The sequence below is a fragment of the Lepidochelys kempii genome, chromosome 22 (assembly GCF_965140265.1).
Source record: "Lepidochelys kempii isolate rLepKem1 chromosome 22, rLepKem1.hap2, whole genome shotgun sequence".
NCBI classification, from domain to species: Eukaryota; Metazoa; Chordata; order Testudines; family Cheloniidae; genus Lepidochelys; species Lepidochelys kempii.
In genome coordinates this window covers 13710920-13735929 of record NC_133277.1, presented here as the reverse complement: position 1 = coordinate 13735929, position 25010 = coordinate 13710920, and the positions used below count along the sequence as shown (strand labels likewise).

At 39.9% G+C, this 25010-nt stretch overlaps 1 protein-coding gene across 5 annotated transcripts in view; it reads left to right on the top strand.

The window, feature by feature from the left end:
- Positions 1-25010, top strand: part of CBL (Cbl proto-oncogene) — a 54035-nt gene that overhangs the window by 12588 nt on the left and 16437 nt on the right. For 3 of the 5 annotated variants that reach the window (XM_073321103.1, XM_073321101.1, XM_073321102.1), the window contains exons 3-7: positions 18576-18722; positions 20332-20488; positions 22519-22640; positions 23297-23434; positions 24444-24531. In XM_073321103.1, coding sequence (XP_073177204.1) covers positions 18576-18722; positions 20332-20488; positions 22519-22640; positions 23297-23434; positions 24444-24531 — 652 coding nt within the window. Of the gene's footprint in view, positions 1-16801; positions 17282-18575; positions 18723-20331; positions 20489-22518; positions 22641-23296; positions 23435-24443; positions 24532-25010 lie in introns of those variants that run through there. The other 2 variants (XM_073321105.1, XM_073321104.1) reach the window with 2 other exon arrangements.

Below are 25010 nucleotides of genomic sequence, written 5' to 3'. Positions count from 1 at the left end.
TTGAATTTCGTTGCAGCTGAATGACTTAAGTGAATGAAGCCTTTGCAGCTATTTGCTTCTAATATTTTGAAACCAAAATGGGAAGTGATGGAGCCACTTTGCATAAATGTTTCTTGATGATTTTTTATTTTAATGTGTTCATGTAATATGGCTTCATTATTACTGTTTTGATTTCCCCCTTTCCATGGCCACTGAGGGGTTTAAGTATTATTCTGTCAAGTTATTTTACTTTTAGATGTTGCCTCACTAAAAATCTCTTCATAGCCATTTCAAGTTTTCAGGTAATTTCTTGAATGTGGGAGGTGAAAATGGAACTAAAAGCTGCTGTTTAGCATGGCTTTTTGACAAATTTGTGATTTTTGATTTGCAAGGATTATGCTACTTTTCACAGTTTGCTTCAAAGCTGTAAATCTGTCTGCCTTTAAAATTTAATTCCAATTTTCTGTATAAGGATTTCAAGGTTTGGGGCCAGTATAATGAGTGAAGCCAAATCAAACGACCAGATTGTCCCTTACGGGAAAATTGCTGCTTCTTTAGACTCTGATTGACTCTTCATAGATATCAGAATTGAAACTGGGGGTAGGGCACGGAAGATTTCTCAGCTAGAAACACTTGAATATGCATGAAAAGTTATAAAAAATAGTGGATGTAATGGGGAGGGGACTTGAGCACGCATGCCTCGGGGATAACACACTTTTAGCATGACATTATGGGAGTGAGAATGTTTAATGTAAAACTGCAGTCATTTTCGATTAGCTCAAATTAAAACGTGCATGATGCAAGAAGCATTTGTCACCATGGATTAACTGTGTAAACTGTATTTTAATTAAAATTGGCCTTTGGGTCTTTTGCTGGAGTTTTCTATCTTGCTGGAAAACCTTTTGGGACACTGACAACCTGTGAACCCAATGTAAGGCTGTAAACCGCTCTGCAGTGTAGTGAACTGCAGGAACGCTTTAATGTAAGGTTAATTTTAAACCTTTTGTTAAGAGCTTTTTTTATTGGAAACTAGCTTGCTTTGGGCTCCTGTGCCATCACAAATGACCTTGCCCAGATCAATCCACCTCCAGTACTAGGCTCAGAAGTGGTACAGTACTGAACATGCACTAAAGTACACTAACCTGTTGATTGTTTCAGGATTCTGATCATCATTCTGAGCAGATGCCAACTGACAGGCGACATCAATTGTTTAAGTCCAAAATTTTAGTCACAAGAATTGATCTTCTGACTTCTGTTCCTCAGATAGTTCCATAGCACTGACATGAGAGAAGCAAAGAAGGAAAAAAAATATAACTGTTTAGAGTTAAAACAAAAATGCCTATTTCAACTAATATTCAAAGCATGTTAATTGACAAGATGGTACAAACCAGTGCTTTTGCAGTCAGTTTTACCGTCTGCCAGATGGGATCTGACTAGCAGTCCCTCTAGAGTTCTGCTTCTGAAGGATTGACAATCAAACACTACATCCACAGAAGTGAAAATTTTTGGCCTGTCAGAACTGGTAAGCATGCTGGTGTAACTAAATCACAGCCCTGCTACTTTCACCTTCTCCTTCCCTACTCTCCATCCATCTCTCAACCCAGAAAGACGTAGTCACCCTTGTGTGGATTAAGCAGTTTTCCTCCGACTACACTTTAGGCATGTTTTAGCCAGTGGGCAGTCATGAGCTTGGTAGCTCTCTCACTCGTCCCATATTTATTCAATGGATAAAAAGGCACGATTGGTTAGAATAGTCTATAACGTATGAATGATTCAGGCACTAACTCAGGATTTCACATGTGTACAGAATATGGATTCTCTGGTTCAGATGGGAATGCTTTTAGATGTGCTTGTTGAACCCTCTGTTTTCAGCACTGTGCCCGTCAGGCCAGTTATTGTGTTCTAGCTTGCTGTAAGGTGTCATTTAGGAACTGATTACTGTAAATTTTGGAAATCAACCACAAAATCATAGGAGATTTAAGGTAAATTGGTTGTGCTTTAAAAATAAGCTGAGCTCCCCCAATTGTTCTAGAAGTTTGTCATCAGCTGTTTTAGAACAAGCCAGGAACCCTGAACAAGAGTCTGGCATTCAGTTGAACTTCCGTTATGAGGTAGCATTATATACATCCTCTTGGCAAGGAAAGATGTTTCTTATTTTGCTCTTTCTTTGTTTGTTTGCCCCGGCCAGTTAGAACATGTTTGAAAACATTCTGTTTTTTCCTATCATTCAGCCTATTAAATGTTATTGCTTCCCATATTCTCCTTTACCCTGGTTTGCATGTTTCCTGTAGTGCTCAATTTAAACATTTACCTTTCTTCCCATCTTCTGAATTTAGCAATCACTTTGTTTCCTTCCCCAAAATTTCTCATGGTTTAGAACAAATGAAGTATTTGGACATTTGCATAACTCGTGTGCAAACTGTGCATGTGTCCCTTTCCAATAAATGCAACACCGAGTGGCAAATGACAAAATAAATCACTCTTTTTGATAAGATAACTAGGTTTCTTTAAATCTTTCTGAATTCAAACTATTTTTGATCTCCAAACCAAGGAACAGGGTTCCCCCCAAGCAGCTTAAAATGATCCCCAATGAATTCTTCCAAGAGCTGGATTGAGGCAGAAATGAAGAGAGCCTGTCTGGTTGTTCATGTGCCATTCAGTAGAGTTACAGTGGCTACAGATGTGTGCTGCGTTATGACTTGATGCACATCGAGGAGTGTAATGTTTGGCTTTCTTGGGCAGATTGGCATTTTCTGTTTAGTTTGTTAGACCTTTCGCTGACACTCTACAGAGCAACTTCATTGTGTGTCATCTAGCGTGGAGTCACTTTGCATTTCATGGTACACTGTACAACATATGATGCTTACACCAGAGTTGTGTAGAACCAGAATATGGCTGCCAATTGTTAAGTGTTGACTGTAAAATGAAAACTTGGCTCAGTTTAAAATGTAGTAGCAGGAAGTGAGATTAAATTTACATTTTAAGGGTTTAGAAAATTAAGTTTCAAAGATCAGAGCACGAATCTTTGATGTATTTATTATATCTAACTTTTTTCTTTGATGCACCTGTTCCTCTGTTGTGTTCAGGAAATTATAATAGACTTGTAGAAACACTCGGTTTAAGGGATGGTGGCTGAAAGTCTGGGCTCCATTAGATGTGATCAGAAAATCAATCAAATGGAATTTAACCTTTGTATGCTATATACTAACAATTGTTATGCAGAAAGTATCCTCCTAGGGTGGCTAAAACCAAGGTGAGGTTTAGCTGACTTCCAGTGCTCAGTGTTCATAGCACTTGCTTTTCCTAGGACTGTAACGGCTGTTTTGTAGCTTGCAGCAATGTGGTTTGGTATAAAGTGCTTCAGTGGAAATTGTTGTTGGTTTCCATAAACTGTTATACAGTATTTATATATTTGGTGTTGTTTTTTTAACTCAGCTATTTCGTTCTGACATCTTAAAGATGTCATCTAAATTCTGCTTCAATTTACATGTCTGTTTAAAGATTACAGCAAAGTCATGGCTGCTTTTTAAACTATGCAAGCACTACTTAACTGTGGTATGTACAAAGCCGTGAATATTTTTGAATTGGCACTGATCATGGAAGCAATGAACAATAGTTTGTGCTTCAATTTAGAAATGAGAAGTCCCTAAGTACGCTTTTAATCTTATGGGGATGTTGCATCTCTTATGCATATAGAAAAGGAGTACTTGTGGCACCTTAGAGACTAACCAATTTATTAGAGCATAAGCTTTCGTGAGCTACAGCTCACTTCCTCACTTATGCATATAGTCAATCAGTTGTGGGAAGTGAGGCCTGTGTGGGTTAAGTTTGAACTTGCTACTCAGGAACCAGGTTTCTAAATACAGATTATGTATTTGGGAGTTCAGTAAAACATAATTGCAGTATCTGCTGGCCCCTGATTTTGAAAACCACTAGTGTTTAAAGGTTTACTTATTCTGGATTTTTTGGTCATACTATGCCCATGAGAAAATAAGGGTGGATTGCTAGATTCTTGTGGTTAATATTTGTTCTTTGTGTTCTGACCAACAAAAAGTTCCCCGGGATGGGAGTTGATCATTTTTTAGAAAAAAGTCAGTTCCTATTCTGTCTGAATATACAATATCTCCTGATCATAGATGGGGGGGAAGATGGAGTCTGGTGGGGGGCATTTCAGTTATAGTGCATCATTTTGTGGAATGGCATACTTTTCTGATTATATTTGTTTTCATTAGCACTCCCAAACAAAAAGGCAGAGCTTAATCCAAAAATTGGAAAGAGAGTATTGGGTGAAATGTACTGTACAAGTAAAGTGATCACAAGGTGACTGTCCACAATTTAATACATTTCTAAAAATTTAGACTGTCCCAGGTACCCCACAGTCTTGCTGTAATCAGCATGTTAGTCTCATGTTTCACCGTAGAAGAGGGTCTCCATAAGGGATTTGAGTGCAACAGGCTTTGTGGCTGAGTTCAGAAAGGTTGTTCTGTGCATTGAGGGCATGTGGAAGAAAACTCAGATGCTTTTAGGAGAGGCAACTCCGTGAGGTATCAAGGTTTGTATAATTGGATCAGAAGAGGTAAGGGCGATGTGAAGAGAGAGATCTGCAGATAAGTAGGGATGGGCAGGGTCCTGAAAGCAGCACCCAAGGAGCTTAAACTTAACATGGTAGAGAGTGAGAAGCCAGTACTGAGATTCAGAGTGTGGAGTGTAGATCAGAATCAAGCAAAGAAGATAATTTTTAGAAGTTTTATTTTGTGTGGACCGAAGCGGGTCCATTGGGGTGACAAGGAGGCCAAAACGGTGGAAAAGGAGTTTGAATGAGAATTCTAGTTGTAGGGGTAGAAGGAAAAAGGCCATATCAGTTGTGCCATCTTGCAATGTGTTTTCCCCTATGTCCTTACTAGATCTCAGCCCTTCTTTTTTGTGTGTGGAATCCTCTTGTAGTGATTGTGTTTGAAACAGACTGAATTGTGTAATGAACACCTAGTGGGTTGCAAGTTATATATCTGGACATATGGGACCCAGGAGAGTAAAGAAAGGTGGCGTATGGTACATCTGTGTTATTAACAACTTTAACCCTGAATGCCTAATTTGGATACACGATAGCAAATGTACTGCTTCTGTGGGGCTAGACAAGCATGGAAACACACACCAAAACATTCATGTTCCTTTTTATTTGGAAGGTGGGAACCAAAAAAAGTGCATTTCCTGCAGCAATGCAAGGTTTAGTGGTTCCAGTTAATCTAATACAATAGTACCTCTTCATGGCAATGCTGAACTTGCCCAACTGTTCATGGTATAGTTTTAACTCACCTTAACTGCAGTTCATGTTGGAATGCTTTTATTTTTATCACAGGTTTCAGAGTAACAGCCGTGTTAGTCTGTACTCGCAAAAAGAAAAGGCGTGCTTGTGGCACCTTAGAGACTAACCAATTTATTTGCATCCGATGAAGTGAGCTGTAGCTCACGAAAGCTTATGCTCAAATAAATTGGTTAGTCTCTAAGGTGCCACAAATACTCCTTTATTTTTATCACAGAAAGTTACAGGTACCTGCTGTAGAAATGAAAGCGATAGTTTACACAAGAGTTGCGATTCATAAACTCACCTGGCTGTGTAAGCTAGAGATGTCTCTTAACGAACTGTCTTTTTGCAGTTATCTAATATCTTGCTTGGTGGAGAATATAGGAAAGGCAAATAATTTACCCATCCATAAATGTAGATATGAAGTGTCTCAATTTGCTGGGTATTAACATTCTCTCTAAGTAGTGGGAATAGGCTCTGCTTCTATCCTCCGAATCGGTTGGTAGGACAGTCCACTGCTGATAGAATTTCCATTTTATCTTTTTAAACAAAATTCAGCCTTCAAACCTTGTATAATACAAGTGCTACCGAGGCACAGCTGTGGCACTGTAGTGTAGACGGAAGGGGGTTTTCCATCGCGGTAGTAAATCCACCCCTTCAAGAGGCGATAGGTTGACAAAAAATCTTCCTCTGACCTAGCAGTGCTTGTACCAGGAATTAAGTCAGTTTAACTGCATCTCTCAAGGGTTGACCTAAGCTTTAGGTGTAGACCAGACCATAGTCTCTTAGTGGCTGAGGATGGAGATATATATATAGGCTCTGTAGTGAAAGGGAGGGTTAGAAGTTGAAAAGGAGGCAGTGTGGTGGAAGGGAAGCGTTAGAAGTTGAGAAAGCAACTGTAGATAAGGTGTTAAATGACACAAGTATTGTTTGCTTGATTTTTGCTATTTGCACAGGTAGGCTATATAGCAGTGGTTCTCAAATTTTTGTATTGGTGACCCCTTTCAAATAGCAGGCCTGTGTGTGCAACAACCCCCCCCCGGCCCCCTTATAAATTAAAAACACTTTTTTACATGTTTACCATTATAAATGCTGGAGGCAAAGCAGGCTTTGGGGTGGAAGCTGACAGCTCGCGACCCCCCATGTAATAACCTCATGACCCCCTGGGGGGTCCTGACCCCCATTTTGAGAACCCAAGTGCTCACGAAAGCTTATGCTCAAATAGATTTGTTAGTCTCTAAGGTGCCACAAGTACTCCTTTTCTTTTTGTGAATAGAGACTAACGGCTGCTGCTCTGAAACCTTGCTATATAGTTAAGGTACATTAACTAAAAAAACCCCTGCTTTTCTGTGTGAGAATATATATTGATAGATTATGTGCCGAGGATGCTAAAATTCTCTGAATTTAACATCAAGTTGCTGACTTGAGAAATTGGAACATGTTTAATTGTCATGCTATCTGACAGCAAGACTTAGTGATGCTGCCTCAGTAGGATTTCATACTCTAGCCTTGCTCCAGGGTATAGAATTACTTATCCATGCAGGAAGAAAGCTGTAGATATTTACTGTCTTTTATAAAGGAGAGTTCTTACATGTGTCTAAAAGAGGAAGGAAACAGATCCCACAGAAAGATATAAAAAAGCTTGGTTTGTTTGCTTTAAACCATTGATTCTTAAATTCTGACCCACAAAATGTCCAACAAGAAAACTTCTTACTGGACCAACAGACATGTCTCCTAACACTCAGGGGGAAGGGGAAAGAAATGAGGGGAAAAAACACCTAGTGAATGAGGTGCAAAAGAGCCTTCCTTCTGTCACTTCCTTCTGATGCAGCTAACACTTCAAAAAGAAAGAAAAGGGGAGAAAAAGAAAACCCACAACACTACAATACTTGTGGAGCCTACATCTGCATTTAAATGAGAACATCTTGAAGACAAGAGCAGGCTCAAAGGCTGTCCACAAGAAAGGTTTCCTTGCCAAGCTGCGGCATATAAGCCCTAATTGCCTGCTTGCAAGGAGAAACCATTACCATTTAAATTTCTGGGGGGAAATATGAATCTGTTCCTTACATTTGGGCTTTAATAGAGAGATTAGGTGTTGAATTTCATAGTCAAAACTGTAACCAGTTACAGCTATTACCAATGTAATAGCATAAACTTTCATTATTTTCACTTTCCTCCCATTATAAATAACATTTTCGTGCAGATGCAATTCTATAAATGAAATTGAGCTTTTGGATTCTTGCACAGTAATAAATGGATGGGATTTTGATCTCTGGGTGTGTTTCCTCTGTGTATCTGAGTCTAAAATAAGTTTTTTAGGAAATTAGTTTACCTCATGGACTTTAGTTTTATGGCTGGCACTGCAGAAGCAATCATCCAGTTGATCACAGATCATTGGTTAAAATGTTGATCAATTTCTTGGGGTTTGAACCTGTGCAGTTAGCTGTCTGACATCTGTGTTTTGTACATCTTAACTTCTTGTGTGAGGCATTGTCACGTTTTGGATTGTGCTGTTTGACATCAGATTGTGCCTTTGCTAAAGGAAGATTACTTCAGCCTGATAGGATGCTGCTGAAAAATTGGCTGAGTTCATGAAAGGTGGTAAGCTAAACTAGAACAGCTCCGTTCTAATATTTTGAAACACTACCTTGTGACCTACAGAACAAGTTCATGAACCTGCAGACATTTTGCTTTCTTCATGAAATGGGGATAAGGTTGCATTTTCAGTTAGTGTACCACTGACTTGGCTGTGTGATTCATTGACCACTGGCTGTCTCTAAAAAGCGTGGCTAGAAGTATAGTGGTGGTGTTGGCAGAGTTTTTTTGGAAACAGCACTATGAACAAAAATGGATTGTTGTTTCCAAACCTAGTGCAGGGGGAGGACTGCAGGTTGACACAGGCGCTAGGTTTCTGTGCCATCTGGATTCTTTGTTTTCAGGTCTTCAGAGATTTCCATTCAAAGACATAAAGTAGATTTAAATTCTTTGGGAATTTTTATCCCTGTAGCAAAATGTTTTGCCTTCACTTGTTTGACAAGATTTAAGAAAAGGGAATGAATGGAGGTTTTAAGAGTGGAGATGGGCAAAGAAACTTTTCAATGAAAGGATGACACTTGCATCCCTCAGGCAGTCTGTTAATGGTATCGTGCATGAACGAGGAGATTCTACCCATCCTCAAGTTCAAGGGAGGGCAGAAAAGATTGAGGATCTGGAGAAGCTTTGGGCAGGAATAGGAGAACCCTATTTGAATTAAAAGTGGAGGGGTCTGGGTGGGGAGGGAGAAGGTGATCCAGAATTGATTTTAGCTTTAATGACTTATTGCACTGTAACACATAGTCACTAATACTCCATTGTGGTATGGTTCCGACTGTAATCCAGAGGGTAAGTGGTCTAAGATAGGTATATTGAGGAGTGGTGCTGTTAAGAGATAATACAAGCGTCAGAGGTCAAGTCTTGCTATTATATTTCAGAGATCGCCATAAAGGAATACATTTGTTAACAAGATATACTATTGTCCTTTATCCTTGCAAATCCTCTGAGGAAGTGTAGAACTCCCTAGCCTAGTCTCTGATTAAGTCATTTTAAACCCTGCCTCTTCAGCACTTCATAATTAAGCATTTTAAATATCCAAATCCAGCAGAAATGAACTGGTGATATATTTTTTTCTCTTCACCATGGAAAGAGCAAAGTGGCCTGTTAAAAGTGATCTGAACATCAGGATCAGAAAGTCCGGAGCTGAGCTTGTTATTCCAGGCAAAGCCAACACAATGTTGTGGTTAGAATACTGGGTTGTTCAGGAGTTATTAAAAGCTGATGTCCTGTGTAGGCTCCAGATATCTCATGTCCTTATGCATAAACATAACATGTGAGCCAAAATTGTCCCACCTCCATTGTTTTACAGTATTTTGTGTGTAATATGTTAAGTGATTTGTTGCCCTGTACCCCAATAGATAGTTGCATTTCAGTGTTGCTGTTTACACAGTTTCTTGGATTGCTTTAGGAGACTGAATCGAAAGGGTGCATGCATGTATCGGGATAAATGTATTTAATATTCATTTCTGTAGAAAGTTTATTTCATAGCACATATGTAAAATTAAAGGCATTAGCCTATTTAAGCGTCTGTAGTCTTTTGAAACACAACTTAGGAAGCTATAATTAAATGCTCAGTGGGGCTGTCCGTAGCTTTTATTTTTGAGTGCTTTTTTTCCAACCGCACTAGAACGCATGTATTGTAGGTGTTAAGGTTTTGAATGCTGCGCGTGAAGACAAAGCTTTGAACTAGTAAACAGTCACTTTTTAGCCAAGGACCTGCAATTAAATTAAGATTCTTTATAACTATGGAAATTGGTGGCCACAATGAAAAGGGGGTTGTATAAAAAGAGAATAGAAATAGCTAGTGTTACACTTGTTAAATGTCCCCCCTTACAGTCTTGTCCGGCACAAAAAAGGAGCGTGTGACGAGAAGGAACAAATGCAAAACAAATTGTTACTAACTGCTTTCTGTAAGTGTACAAAGAATGGAACAATGAATATTCCACTTTTAATGTATCTTTTGTAAAAACTTTACAAGAAAGCAGGGAGGGTGTTTTGACCTATGCCTTTTCTTGATAGCAGCCCTATTGCATCTAATTAACGTGCCAGATTCCTTTTTCCCATTGGAGCCTTAATGAATCAGTCCACAAAATCAGTGCAACGCCTGCCGACTCCTTCAAAATAGTATAACGTGGGCATCTATTCTGCCGGTTCTAAGGCTATGGATACACCACGAGGCTTTTAGCAACATGGCTGTGCCGCTACAGCCATGCTGCTCAAAGGCACGCAGTGTAGCTGCTGTTTGTCGGCAGGAGAGCTCGCTTCTGCCGACAAAAAAACTTCCACCCCCCACGAGCGGCAGCAGCTTTGTCACTCCTGCTGGCAAAGCGCTATTCCCACCGGTGCTTTTTGTCGCCAAAACTTTGGTCCTGTGGGGGTGGTTTTTTGTTTTTTGTTTTTAACACCCCTGAATGACAAAAGTTTTGCCGGGAAAGTGCCAGTGTAGGTGAAGTGGGCTGTAGCTCACGAAAGCTCATGCTCAAATAAATTGGTTCGTCTCTAAGGTGCCACAAGTCCTCCTTTACTTATTACTCTGGGAGGTGACTTCTGCTGTTGAGTCAGTAGTAGTTAAATGGAATGTCATTCACTTCCTGTGCTGGAAGCTTTCTCGAAAGTAGTTCCGTTGTATCTATTTTTAAAACTGATTACTGTGTGCAGAGGACTCTGAAGCTGCCACTGAGTTATAAATGTCATCTCAGGATCTCTTTAAGCATTCCTACTCAGTATTTGTGTGTAAGGGTCAGTTATATTAACACTAAGAGCACAGTTGTTGGCTGACATAGTGCTAGGAAATGGCATACTGCTATTCTTCCTGGAATTCTGTGCAGCCGTTTATCTGAGTCTGACTGACTATTAGTATCTGGCATATAAGCTTTAAAATATGACAGGGTATGGGTTATGTGATAGCTTTCCTTTTTGATGGCATTTGTAAAGTGTATTTCACACTCTTGCATGTTAGAGGATTAAAGAACGTAATTTCAAATGTTTGAATCCTTAAATTGTCAAACTATCAACTTGCAACACAGCTTAATTCCTAAAAAAAATTCTGGACTAACTGTTCTATACGTGTCCAAACATATTAGGGTCTTGAACCCACAAGTGTTAACAGAGGACTGGAAGTTAGGGAGACGTCAATTCTATTTTTCTCCTTGTGTAACTTGAGTTGCGTCAATTAGCCTCGGTGTGCCTCAGTTTTCCCCAGCTATAAAAGGGCAACACTGACCTCATTTGGGTGCTGTGAAGCTCAGCTGATACAATTGGGGGCTTTTTAAAAAAATGCTGGGATCCTCTGATAAGTTTCTGTAATTGCAAAGTATTTCTTAAACATTTGGGGAGAAAGCTGAGTTTTACTACTATAAATCTTCAATACTCTGTTCCTGTCACAGGAAAGTCCAGTTTCGTCATAATTTTTCTGTAAAGAGTAGCTTTCTCTCAAGCTATGGCAGATCAAAGCAGTCAGCTGACCCATTAACTATGACTGCTTACAATTGCTGTGCGTGAAGTTAAGCACAACAGAGTATGAGTTAACGTCACATGTAGGCAGTGTTTACAGCACCCAAAAAGATAAGAGTACTTTTGGATGTAGCAGTTCTAAATTTGAGTGTGTGCTGCTGCATACCCATATTACTTGTTGAGACTTCTTTGTATAAATGCCATCTAGTGTTTATTGTGTGGTGCTGATCTAAGTCCCTTGAGAACTACCGGGTTTCTTGCAGTACTTGCCAGAAGTACCTCATACTCTGGAGGAATGAACATGCAATTAGGAATTGGAAAGAGTTGTGATTGTACTTGACCACTAACTTGCTGCATGGCCTTTGCCAGGTCACTTCATCTCTGCCTCAGCTTTCCCATCTGTAAAATGGGAACAACACCTCCTTGTCTCACAGGTTTATTGAGGATAAGTTAACTCTTAGTTATTTGGACATGTAAAGTGCTGAATAAATTCTTACCAAAGAGCTGCTTAAGCAAAACTGTGAAGGAGCAGGCAAGAACTTCTCAACCAGTGAAGTAATTACCAATGAACTTGAACATCACATATTCTTCTATGGAAGCAGAGAAAATGTCACACATTCAAGACATCATTCAGTACTTGCAAAGCAGTATTTCAAAACTGAGCAGGAGCAGCTGGGCTGCAAGAAGCTGTTTAAAATACACGTCTTCAGTAATATTGGGAAATAGCACAATGACTGCCAAGTGCTGTTACCTTTTTATTTGGCTAAATGTTCTTCTGGTTTTCTAGCCATCCTTTTTGATGATGGACTCTTGTATTGTGTAAACAAAATGCTTGCAGGAAGGAAATCAACTAGATGGGCTGTCCCCAGTATATGTATCCGAGTCTTCCTCAATATAAATAAGGAGCCTATAAATCTTTGTTTTAGAATTGCATCAGGTTTTTTTCAAGCTCCTTTGTTGCCTTTAAAAATACATTAAAGAACTTAGTATTTAGAGATCAGACTCTTCCAGCATTTTGTCAGGCTTCTTTTCTTCACTTTTCATTAGAGTAAAAAAGTGAATTCTTCTCAAATCTCATTTCTTCTTTTCTGGAGCTTTTTCACAAATGAACTTTGCTCATTGCTTCTAATTTGTTGTCATTAGCCACCTATCCAGGTCATGTCCCTTTTTAATGGTCCACTTAAAATATTAAGCCTCCCCTTTCCCTTTCAGTTCTGCGTAGTCAGGAGTTGTACAATAACTTGTTTTTATTCCTCACAAGTGTTTCCCTCCAGAGAACCCCACACTCGGGTCAGAATTACTGACTTAAGATCTCTGCCAGCCTCAAACTTTGCTGCCAATTTCATGAAATTACTTTAAAGAGAATTCTACACTAAAATTGGTTGTAGTTATGATGTTAATCAGGTTACTTTTAGTTTAGATTTTATTTGACAGCCAACATTGTCCTGTAATTACATATTCAGTTTTTATGTGAACTTGAACATTGCCACATGTAAAAATGCGTGCTGTTTATTGAAGCTGCTCAACTTAGTAAGTATTGTAATGTCCCTTGGTGGGTACTCAGAGTGTAATTTTCAGAGGTGGTGAGCACTCTCAACCCCAGTGTATCTCAATGGAGGCTGCAGATGCTTAAGCACCTCTGAAAATCAGGCTGTAAGCAACTGTTAAGTCTACAAGAAAATTTCAAAAAGGAGAAATGAAGAGCTCTGACATTGGCTAACCTTATGCTGCATCCTTTAACTCCTTTCATGCTGCAGGAACTCTGGTGCACTTTCAATGGAATAAGCTTCCCAGGATGATCGTATTGTATGCACACTTCAAACTATAATAGCATTATAGCTGTGCGTCGCAGTGAGAACTATATAAATCCTCCTCTGGAACAGTCTTTCTGTGCAGACTGCTGCACACGAAACATAATGTTACACCAGTGCCAGGCTCTTGTTAGCACTGAAGGAGTATTGGAAGAAAGTAGCAAGATGATAGTGTGACCTTAGTTTTAGGAAGGCTTTTATAAATGCAGTTTATGAACTGCAGCAGTCATTGGCTATTTGTGCAAAGAGGTGGGTTTTTTGTAACCCGGTGGAATTTAAATAAGCAAAAAATGTAACTTAAAAAACCACTGAGATTAAAGTCTGCCTCTACTATTGACTGTTCTGCAAGACTGAGCTCTTACAGTGGAAAAGTGCTTTCATCCAACAAACAGGAAACCGGAAAGGAACAGCCTGCTGCAGGTCAGAGGGGACCAACATCAGAAAACCAAACTGGGAGAAGCTGAGGCCCATAAGGAGGCCACACTGAAGGATTTCAGTAGGATTGGAAGTACTTGATTGACCTGTTGACTTCCTGTGAGACCCGGGGAGCAGAAATAATCATTAAGTGGGAAGGAAGTAGCATAACCATAGGGGATGGGGAGGAGAAGGAGAATCAAGCAAAGTATCTGTTCGGTCTTGAAAAACCTTCCATGGGGCTTAAAATTGGCTCAGCACATATTAATTGTCTGACTTACTCAGTTATCTGGTCACACTGTATTTCACTATGCTATTTCTTTTTAGTCTCTCTACAAAAGTTACTTGAGGCTTGCTCCTTGGGGGACTGGACAGTATTCAAGGGAACAAAACTAAAAGCACAATTCACACTGCAACTACCCAGTCTGCATTTAGTAATACTTAAGTGTAATTGTATGTATTATTAAACTATCTTTAAACATTCTGTTCATACCTAAAGAATGGAGGCTCCAGGCTACAGCTGCAGAAGTTTATTAGCTAATAAAGTACTTGGACTTTTTTAGTAAGTGCAGAAGTCGTTAGTTCTTTGAACCTTTCTTCTTTCCATCTCTAGATTGCTTAATTTCCCAGCAGTCAACTGTTCTCTGTCTCTCTGTCTGTATAAAATCTCACTAACAGAAGTGTGGTGTCCTATCCAAATTGCAGACACTTCAGTTTGAACCTGATGGTAACCACTGAACAGAAGCATCATGCAAATTTTACTTCTGAAGCTTAGTTTTTACGGTTGCAACTGAATCTACTACAAGTAGTGGAGAGATCTGACTTCTGCAATGTTTGCAGTCTTAGGGTGCTGTTTTCTAAAATGCATAACTCAGTGAGATACCTAAATCCCATTGACTTTCAATGGGATTTCTACACGTTAGTTGCTTAGGAGCTTTTGAAAATTTTACTCTTTATCAGTAGAACCCAAGTTGCCACTGTCATTTCCAGTTGTTTTGGATGAATATTTACTATTTGATTTTGTTTTGAAGCAGCAGTGAGGGTGAGAGTTGTCAGTGTTACCAATACTAAAAACAAGTTACAACCATAACCTTGATATGCCATAAACAGCTAACATATATTTGCTAACATGTATTTGGGCTGTTATTTCTTTACAAAGGTGATGTAGCTTTTAATTTTTCTGTTAATTTGTGTAATTGCAAAGCACTGGCAGTTGATATATTTCAGCAGTTGGTCACCAGGTATCAAAGAATGGTAAGTTTCCGTAGGCTCTTCAGAGAAGCTGTAAGAAGGGCTCCCCCTCCCTTCTTTCATTTTGATGATTTAAGTGATGCTTGTCTGAAAATGGCAATAACTTGGACTGCAGCTGAAGTTATAAATCCGTAGACCTTGGTAGAATTGTTTTGGAAACAATTTGTAGATCAGCATTTGAGAGTAGAATTGAAAAGTGTTGAAACTTAACTTTATTCAGCTCCAAGGCCTTTTGGTTATTCACCCCTAAGCCTGTCAGGATACTGTGTTCCTTTTCAAACATTCATAACCCTGCCTGCCAGCCATAGTCGTTGGGGACATTAACTTTCCCCCAACCCTTCATAAACTACAGTGTGTATGTCCTGAATCATACTTATGAACTGTGCTGCTTTAGTAGCAGAAATCTAGTGTTACCAAGCTAGCTCAGCTAATCACCTTGCTCAACTTCATGGTGTTACTTTTCTGGAAACTCTTTCCATCAGTGACGTGCAGCGAGGTGAGATACCACTTTTCCTGTTACGATTTACACTTCAACTTTACAAGAAGGTTCTCTGCATTTGCTGATGGTTTGAATTAGTTTGGTTACTTCTTCCATGTTAGGCTGTTGGAGAAACAAACGTATCGTTGGTTCAGTCCTTCACTTTCCATTTGCTTTTATTTATTCAGTTGGTTACATGCTCTTCTTCTGTAGCAACTAGGTGTATCCTCGATAAAATGCAGATTCACACTGAACAGTATAAGCATCCCTTTCCTCCACACGCTGCTCCTATGTATGATGTGAACCGATACATGTCTTTAATCATGCATTTGCTTGATCAAAAAGATGCTGTGTACCATCTGATGAAGATCAGTAAACTCAGTGGGTAGTCGGAGGGAACAAGTTGCATGGCTGGGGCCCCTTAACTCATTATGTCCCATGTCTATTAGTCCATGTGTTTTTAGGGTCTGTCAACAAAAGAACTCGTCGTGATTGTTAGTAGAGATCCAAATCCCAAACCACACTGTTCTTTATGGACTCAAACCAAGTCCCATTGCCCCTGGTAGCATATAGGAAGGCATCTAGTTTACGGAGTCCAGCTATACTTGGTTCTTCTGGGCTGCTGTAGAAAGCATGAAAACTTTTGTAGGAGTATAGTTTTTTACCCAATGGAAATGAGGACATTTTCCAAAAGCACCTGATTGGCTTAGAAGCTTATGTCCCAGCCACCTGCGTTACTTTGGTGCTTCTGAAAATTTTATACTTTGTGGGGGCTAAGTACTTTTCACTATCCTTTTGAGTACTTGTAACCTAATATTTTTACCGTTTCATGTATGTTGTTGAATGTAGTGTGTGAAGCTCTCAAACAGCTGAAAGGAGAAACACGTTGCATTAAAAATAAACCTTCCGAACTTTTCTTTGTATCACTGAACATTTGTAATTTGATTTCAATTAAATGAAACTTCCACTATTTACTTTGTTCCAAACATGATTCAGTTAGTGAGTAGTACCTCATCAGCTAATATCTTTATGCACTGCCACAACATTTGACTTTCACTGACAATTTTCCTTCCTTAGAAATGCTGCCAGTAAAATTCTCGCTTTTGCAGAGGCAGCCCAGCTTTCTAAAAATGCAAAGTTGAGTTACTGATGCTGCTGAATGTTAATGTAAGTTCCCTGCACTTGCCATGCCTTCTGAAATCATACTGCACTACTAAAGCAAGATACACACACTAATAGTCTTGGCTTTAATAAGTGACTCTATAGTCCCCTCTAATTGTAGGCTTGTTCAGGTATCCTTTACCCAATCTCTGTACAATAAAGAAAACTGTACAAAGACTTGCAGCATCTAGAACCATATGATCAGTGTGTTTGTGCTACTTTAACATAAATCTTGGATGCTGTAATAGGTCTAAATAAGACTGTAAAATTGTGAGACTACTATTAGAGAGAGCTGCTTCCTGCAGAGCACCTGAGTGCACCTTCCAGCTGGTACTTTGTGTTCAGCCTGAGCATCTGCTGGGCTCACACCTGATAAAAAGTGGGAGAGAGCAGAAGCCTTTAATCCCAAACTAGCATGTTCCATACATGTGCCAAAGAACTCCATTAGCAAAGGCAGAACATGAAATGATTAGGAATGAGAACAGGACAAAGTGCCAAAAAATGACACTTCCAAATAGGGGCTCAAAATTTTGACTTTTTATGGCTATGTGGAATGTGAAATACTCTTTCCAGACTTTACAAAACTCTAAAATATTGGGGATTTAAAAAAACAGGTGAGTGACTATGGGGGTAATAAAGTGAGCATAGACTAGCTCCAGTTTGGGTTTGAATTCTGGGAATATTAGAGGAAAAGAAAACTCTAACTCATGTGTTTTAAATGGTCTCATTCTACATTTTGGGGCACAGGTCTATGGAGAAGTGTTTGCAAATGGTAATAGAAGGGGAAGTGAAGAAGTAACTGGCTCTCTTGATGGGCTGAAGCTGGAGTCCAGTTCTGAAGTGAGTCAGGATGGCAGAGCTTGCACTTGAATGAGCTTATTTCACCGAGGAGGGCAACATGAGCAGAATGGGGACATCTGGCTGAAAACTATAGTTCCAGTTTAGAGACCGCAGATGGCATCTTTCACAGAACTAATCAAAACCATGAGTATTCAAAATCAGTGAAGAAATAGCAGGTGCATCCAGTGTACATCCAAACTAACACTGCATTCAGGGATGTATTGCCCTACAATAGTGTCCTTAAAGATAACATGTTTAAAAAATGATTCCATGTGAGTGAATCCCCTTCCCACTGTGGTTCAATAGTCAAGGCATTTTTAGTGCTGAGGTGAGGGAGCTTGTTAGGCCACCTACTGTGGCCATTGAGCAGGCTCTGCAGCTCTTCTGCTGCTGAAACCCACTGATCGCTAGCAATCTGCCTAAATTGTCTTTAGAAAAAGCATTAATTGAAGCAGCACTCTCCCTGTTCCACTTGACACCAGCATTCATGCCAGTAGTTCTTTACCATCTCCCATATGGAGAGGGGCAGAAACTACTGGACTACCCCCATTCCTAGTCTGCAGCTCTGTCCTTCCCAACACCCAGTGGTGGTGGGGAGGAGGAAGAGAAAAGGAGCCTTCCCACATAAAGGTGAGGGTGAGGAAAGAGAGCAAATAAACACCCCTTCCAGCCAGAGCCATCTCTCTTACGTTTCTATCATGCCATCACTGTCAGTTTCATCTAGGCTCTTGCTCTCAGCCAGGAAGAGTGTTATTTTGACTCCTTTGGAGGAGAGGGTGTGCTCTCCTATAAGACTTATGACTTTGGGGGTAAGGGAGGAACTAGGCTGTGCCTTAGTTTAGTTTTGCCTAACTAAAAAGTGGCGTCCCTTACAGGCAGCATGGTGTAAGGACTTGAGCATGAGACATGAAGTCAAAACCTCTTGAATTCTAATCCTGCTCTGCCACCTGACTTGCTATGTAGCCTTGAGCAAGTCTCTTAACCTCTCTCCTAACTACAAAACAAAGCTTAAAATATTCCCCACCTCAGAAGGGTAGTGAGGGTTAGTTAATTAGTCTATGTGTATCCAGCACTTCCAGAATGTAAATCTCTTTAAGTGGTATGTGTTGGACAAAATGTGCTGAGAACTATAAATGTATGTTTGAAAAATGCTCCCAATGGGGGATTTTTCAGTTGGGGGATAGTTTCTGGATTTCTTCAAGCTATTTCTGAATCTGGCTGACTTGCCCACAAACAGTGTAAAGTCACATTTTTCTTTTTAAAAAGAAACTTCTGCCTTTGTAATCTCTTGCAGGCGTAACCTGACAAAATTGTCCCTGATATTCAGCCATATGCTGGCAGAACTGAAAGGCATTTTCCCAAGTGGCCTCTTCCAAGGAGATACGTTCCGGATCACCAAGGCAGATGCTGCAGAGTTCTGGAGAAAAGCTTTTGGGGAAAAGTAAGTTTCTAAATGTGCTTAATATAAGAGATGTATTGTTTTTTTAAATGTTACTTCTGCTTTATGGAGTATGATGATCTTTTGTCAAATTAATCATAAAATTAGTGATGGGAAAGACCTATTAGATCATCTAGTTTATTCTCCAAGGTCCAGTGCAGGATTGTTCCCTATGTTATATTTTTCCAGTTCCTTGTCCAGTCTTTATTTAAATATGTCAAGTAATGGGTCTTTCCCCACATTCTGTGGGGGATTATTTTACTGTTATGAAGTTTCCCTGGACATTCAGCTTCAACTTTCCTTTTCTTAATTAATCCCATAACTTCCAGCCATCCTAAATAATTCCTCTTCCTGCCTGCAAATGGTTATCGTGCTCCCCACATTAGTTGTCTGCTAGCCAGGCTGTTCATATTAAGTTATTTTAGCTTTTCCTTTAGTTAGTCTTTCCAGTCTCCTAATCCCTTTTTTTCTCTAATAATATTTAGCATTTGTGTATTGCTTGTCTTGCTCAGTTTGCATAATGGTCAAGTTAAGATGGAATAAAGGAGAAACTTAAGTGCAATGTATATTTAGGTACAGGCCAATGAAATGTCAGATTTATTTTTTTAAATCTAATAAAACACTGAATGTATTAATTTTAGAAATGTACTCCACTATATTAGAGGAGAAGGTTTACTGGAATGGGACAATGACTTCTGACTAAACAAGACACACCATGTAAACAGTGTAATTAGTACATCACAGATACTAAATGAATATATTAACAGTTAGGAGTCAAAAAATGAAACCAGTTGGACTTGACCAAGAGATAGGAGCCTGAAGATTGGTAAGCTCTTTTCAGGGATCTTTTTATAGACTTCCACTATATATTTCAAAAGGGAAAAACGCTCAATTATATAGAAAGTTCAGGTTCTGGTCTCCAGCATGTAGGAAGGCATCTAGTTTATGGAGTCCAGCTATACTTGGTTCTTCTGGCCTGCTATGGAAAGCACAAAAACTTTTGTAGGAGTATATTTTTTTACCCAATGGAAATGAGGAAATTTTTCAAAAGCACCTGAGTGGCTTAGAAGGTTAAGTCCCAGGCATGTGAGTTACTTTGGTGCTTTTGAAAATTTTATTCAGGCAAATCATCTCTCTAGATAGCTGTGTGCTGTCATTTGACTGTCTCGGTCTCTGCTCCAGGGAGACTTAAATTAACTCTTCCTGTGCCTGCTGCTGAAAGATGAAATGGATCAAATTATGACAGCAAGTGTTGTAGATGCTGTTTTTCAGTGTGAACTGTTGGCTGCACAGGCGTTAATGGGATGGGGGAAAGAGAGATCAGAGCTGGGCTTGCAATTCCAACATTTTACTTTTTGCAGAGTAGTGAATTGAAAGATGGCTGGTTTGCTGCTGCTTGCTGGTGATGCAGGGAAGTTTCTCCCTCATGCTTGACATGAGTAATTTTCTCTCTGAGTTCAGTTGGATTTGTCTTTCTTTCCTTTTCTAATTGGGGGTGCCTGTGTGTACACATCTGTATATATCATATATAGAGTGTGACACTATGGCATTGCATGATGATGTTTCTAAGCTCCTTTCACACTTGCGGATTTTTCCCCTCCTCCCCTGCCAGGACTATTGTCCCATGGAAGACCTTCCGCCAGGCCTTGCATGAGGTGCATCCAATCAGTTCAGGACTAGAGGCCATGGCTCTGAAGTCGACTATTGACTTGACATGCAATGACTACATTTCAGTGTTTGAATTTGATATCTTTACCCGACTCTTTCAGGTAAGGGCAGAGGAACGTGAGTCACTTGAAACACTTTGGAAATATATGTAGCCTACTGCTTAGATAGACCTTTACACTAGGCCTTAAATAGTAAAATAACACTGTTAATACTAATAAGACTTTTCTTTTCCCCCCATATATATAAATGAAAATATAAAAATATTTTTAAGATTTAGAACTCTGCTGTTCGGTAGCACTGTGTGATATTTCTTGCCAAAGGGGAGAAAAAGGCCTTCTAAAAATAAATCGTAATTGTAGCACACTTTCAATATCCCTCCCCGAATCAATTTTTCCCACTTTAAAGGTCAGTTTTAAAACTGAGGTTATGATAAACTTCTGTGAGCCAGGAAATGTGAAGCTCACTCAATCAGTCCATCCCTAACTCTCCCTTGTGCCCTTTTATTGTTGGATATTTTTTCTGTGAGGGCGTATTTAGGTTGGAATGACAATATAGAACTTCAGATTTCCTGGCTTTTGAGTTGCCACAACCAAAATGTTATATAAACATATCGTGTTTTCTATATAAAATAAACATCTCTGTTGTTGAATGGAATCAATATTAATTTTGGGTGAAAACCTAAAATAAATCTGTGTCATCAGTAGTACTTGGATAAAGAATGCAGCTTCTGATGGGGCAATTGGATATTTACAAGTACAAACACTTACTACTTGGGCTCTGACTTGCCTTTTTCCCCCATGTGATAGGGTGGGTTGTAATTAAGATGTGTTTAGCTGAAAATTCCCATATGCAGGGTTGTAGTGCGGCTGGTCAAATTGTGTACTTCTCTCTACTCTAGTATGTGAAGAGTGGTTTAGGAGGAGTTATAGTTATGAGTATTGTAAACTGCTATGCTTAGTCTCTTGACTTTGTGTGCATTAATAACAACAGCACTTAGCATTTGTACATTGCTTTATCCAGTCACAGCATTGTACAGACAATATTCTCACCACACCCTTGTGAGATTAGGTCATTAGGTATCGCTCTCCATATTTCACAGACAGAGAAACTGAGACAGAAGTTAAGTCACTTTCTTGAGGCCATGCAGCATGTCAGTGACAGAGCCGAGTCATAGTTTCTGGTTTGTAATCCTTCGCTTAATCTTCTGAATTACTCGTCTCTATCCCTGTCTCACCTCTCAGTTTCCCCAGAATGGTGTGAGTGGTAGCCATTCCTAGGCTGCCTTCCTTGTGAGCAGAATGACTTATCCCTTGGTATTTGTTAAGTGTATTGACTGGGATTTCTGTCCCAGTGGTGTTTGACTACTAAATTGATAAATGTCTCACTTTGTGGTTTCTTCCCCCCTTTTTTTCTACCTGGTAAACATTCTGATTTATCCATTCTTCCTCACCTTTAAGGTTGCCTATCCTTCCATCTATCTAAAGGGGATACAGAAAGTGTTCTTTGATTTTGTGTTTTGGTCCAGTTGCTAGTTGAACAGAGTACACCGAGTTGCATAGTTTTGTTTCTGTGAGCGCTAGTAGATAACAGCAATATTTATACCTCATTCTTCTCCCCCAGGGATGGCCACCAATCATAGCCTTGCACTGGCAGACTATAACACTGTTATCTCCAAGCTTTGCGATACTTTTTGTTGCTCCATCACCTTACGGGCAAGTCCACTGTAGCCTCTCTGATTGAATTATCACAGAGGTGTGGCGGAAATGGATTCTTGGGATGCCAAGACTTAGCTAAGGAAATTTTTCCTGTGTAGTTAAGGGGAAAGGGCCAATGTCTCTACAACTGAAACACCTCGCTATCTACGTTTCTGGCTTTCACTGCTTCCTTTTTGTTGCTGCTACACTTTGCATGTTGGTATGGTTTGTCACCATCCTGTTGCTATTTTGTGTTGTCTCCAGGGGGTGATACTCAAATCCTAATGCTGCTTGATTGTAAATAAGTTTTAGCCCCTACAATGGAATAAGAACTCCAGTTTATTGAAGAACTGACCTCTTTGGATTAAGGACAATCATGTGCATGGGTACATCTTGGAAGTGCATGGTTAATGGTATTTCTTTTGTTGTTTCTTTAGCCGTGGTCCTCTTTGCTCAGGAACTGGAATAGCCTAGCAGTGACTCATCCTGGTTACATGGCATTTCTAACTTATGATGAGGTGAAAGCTCGGCTTCAGAAATTCATTCACAAACCTGGCAGGTTAGTGCTTGGTAGCAGTTGCCTTTTTGAGGACTCTTGCTAACTCCTCTAGTTAGTTACTTTTGCAGCACCTGCTGTGTCAGAGGAGGGTCGGTCTGACAGAGGGGCCTTACTCGGTGTTTTGCTGGTTGCTGTTACCGTGCGCTGTGGCAGGGGAGGAGATTACTGCCTCTCACCTCTGGAGACCACTGGTTGCATGCTACTTTTAAAAATAAAAGGAGTAGAATGTACTTGTGTACTTTAAGACCTTAGTCTCTAAGGTGCCACAAGTACTCCTTTCCTTTTTGCGAATACAGACTAACACGGCTGCTACTCTGAAACTTTTAAAAATGGAAACCTTGTATAATCTTTTAAAAAACTTAATTTGAAACAGCAAGTGAGTGTGAGGACACTCATCCTTATTGCTGTGGATTCTGTGTTTAATTGTGCGTGCGCGCACACACGAGTTTTTAGATGCTTCACTTGTATCAGACTGCAGGGTTCTCCCTTTGCGCTACAAGTGAGCAAAGTGGTAAAAGCTGGTAGAAATCCTCCAGCTACTTCAGCTTGTCTTTATCTTTCATCTTGAGATAGCTAGACAGAGGCTACCTACTTGGTTCTTAACGTTTTCTTGGCTGATCCAACCAAAACGAATTTCTGTTTTTGTCTCTTTTCAGTTACATATTCCGATTGAGCTGTACGCGACTCGGTCAGTGGGCCATCGGTTACGTCACTGCAGATGGGAACATTCTCCAGACTATCCCCCACAACAAACCTCTTTTTCAAGCACTGATAGATGGCTTCAGGGAAGGCTTGTAAGTAACTTTGCATCAGCCTGTCACCTGTTGTGCTCTTTCAGTCTGCGGTGAGTGTACAATGCATCCTGTTGCTGTGGCCCCTATGATTTACTGGCCTTAATCCCACCACTAGTTAATGTACCTTTAGAAATGAGTGGGCTGATAGAACGTACCTATCACGTTTCAGTCTCGTGTCATTCTGGCTGGTGGTATGTGCAGCATTTTGCAGCAGCCATGCAGCTGATAGGGATATTGTGCAGGTGAGCATTACGCAGTCCGTCCTCTTTATTTACACCCTGAATCAGCAAAGCACTTGTAAACCTATTAGTTGTCCTGTTGAGGTCGATGGAACTGCTCACAAGCTTGATTGTTTTACTGAACTGCGTTCTAAAAGAGGGAGTTTGACTCTCAAGAATGTTCATAGAGAGAGCCATTTTTTTCATTGCTTGTCTCTACTCCCAATGCCACTGTTGAAGGTACATGTCTGGTTTGTAGTTTCCTGTCAATGTAGTCTCTTCTTCCATTTGACCCTATACTGATGTCACAGAAATTAGGATTATGAGTTATGACCTCAGTTTTCTTTATTCGGGTGTTATAGTTTCATCATTAAGACATCACTGCAGGGTGGGTCATATAAGAAGAGAAGATTGGGGGCTGAGAGTGCCTTTTATTAAAAAAAAAAAAACAGAATAATTTGATCATTGGCAAAAGGGAAACCATGAAAACAGACTTCCTGTTTGCGTATTGATAAATGTGGTATATTAGGGGGCTTTCTCTGGTTTGAAAGTTCCTTTTCAAACCAAAGCACCTTGGATTCCCAAAGAACTGAGATGCTCAGTCTTTACGTGGAAAAGTGCCCCTATGAGGTGATCCCAAGCTGAACCTACAGGTAGGTTTTTCTTTTGCTGAGTGATCAGTGTTCAAGTATAGTTGTCCTCTGCATTTTTAAAAAGAGATTTAAAAAGGGATTTTAGAAAGAAAGGAAGGTGCCTTTCTTTAAATCTTATGTTATGTTTACTTGTTGTAGTTATTTATTTCCTGATGGTCGGAATCAAAATCCTGACCTGACCGGTTTGTGTGAGCCTACACCTCAGGACCACATTAAAGTTACACAGGTGAGCAAGAGGGCTCTGTCCTGTCAAACTAGCACCACTTCTCTCCATTTTCTGGCCTCCTCATCTGCTTAATACACTGGTTCCTTGTGTATGAAGCAGCTGTATCAGGTCTTGTAAGAGACACAAAAATCTTTGAATGGTTGGGTTGGGGAAGACGGATTGAAAACATCAAACAAAACTTCATCTCTGTCTAGGGCTGATAAGTTTTGGGTTCCTTGTTTAGAGTAATATGATAGTGCTGGCAGAAGGACACACTAACTCCTATATCGTCTTTTATCCCTGACCTATGTGACCTTAAGTTGAACTTGAAGCTCTATACTGGAAGGCTTCTAGGCTCCTTTAGGATAGCTTCAAGTCCATTTTTTTTCCCAGAGATTGACAGAAGCATTGCTTACGGAAGTCTCTAGCACATAAAATTGCAATGTAACCTTTGCAAGTGTCTGTTTCTGTTGAGCTGTGGTTTGATGCTGTGATTTTAT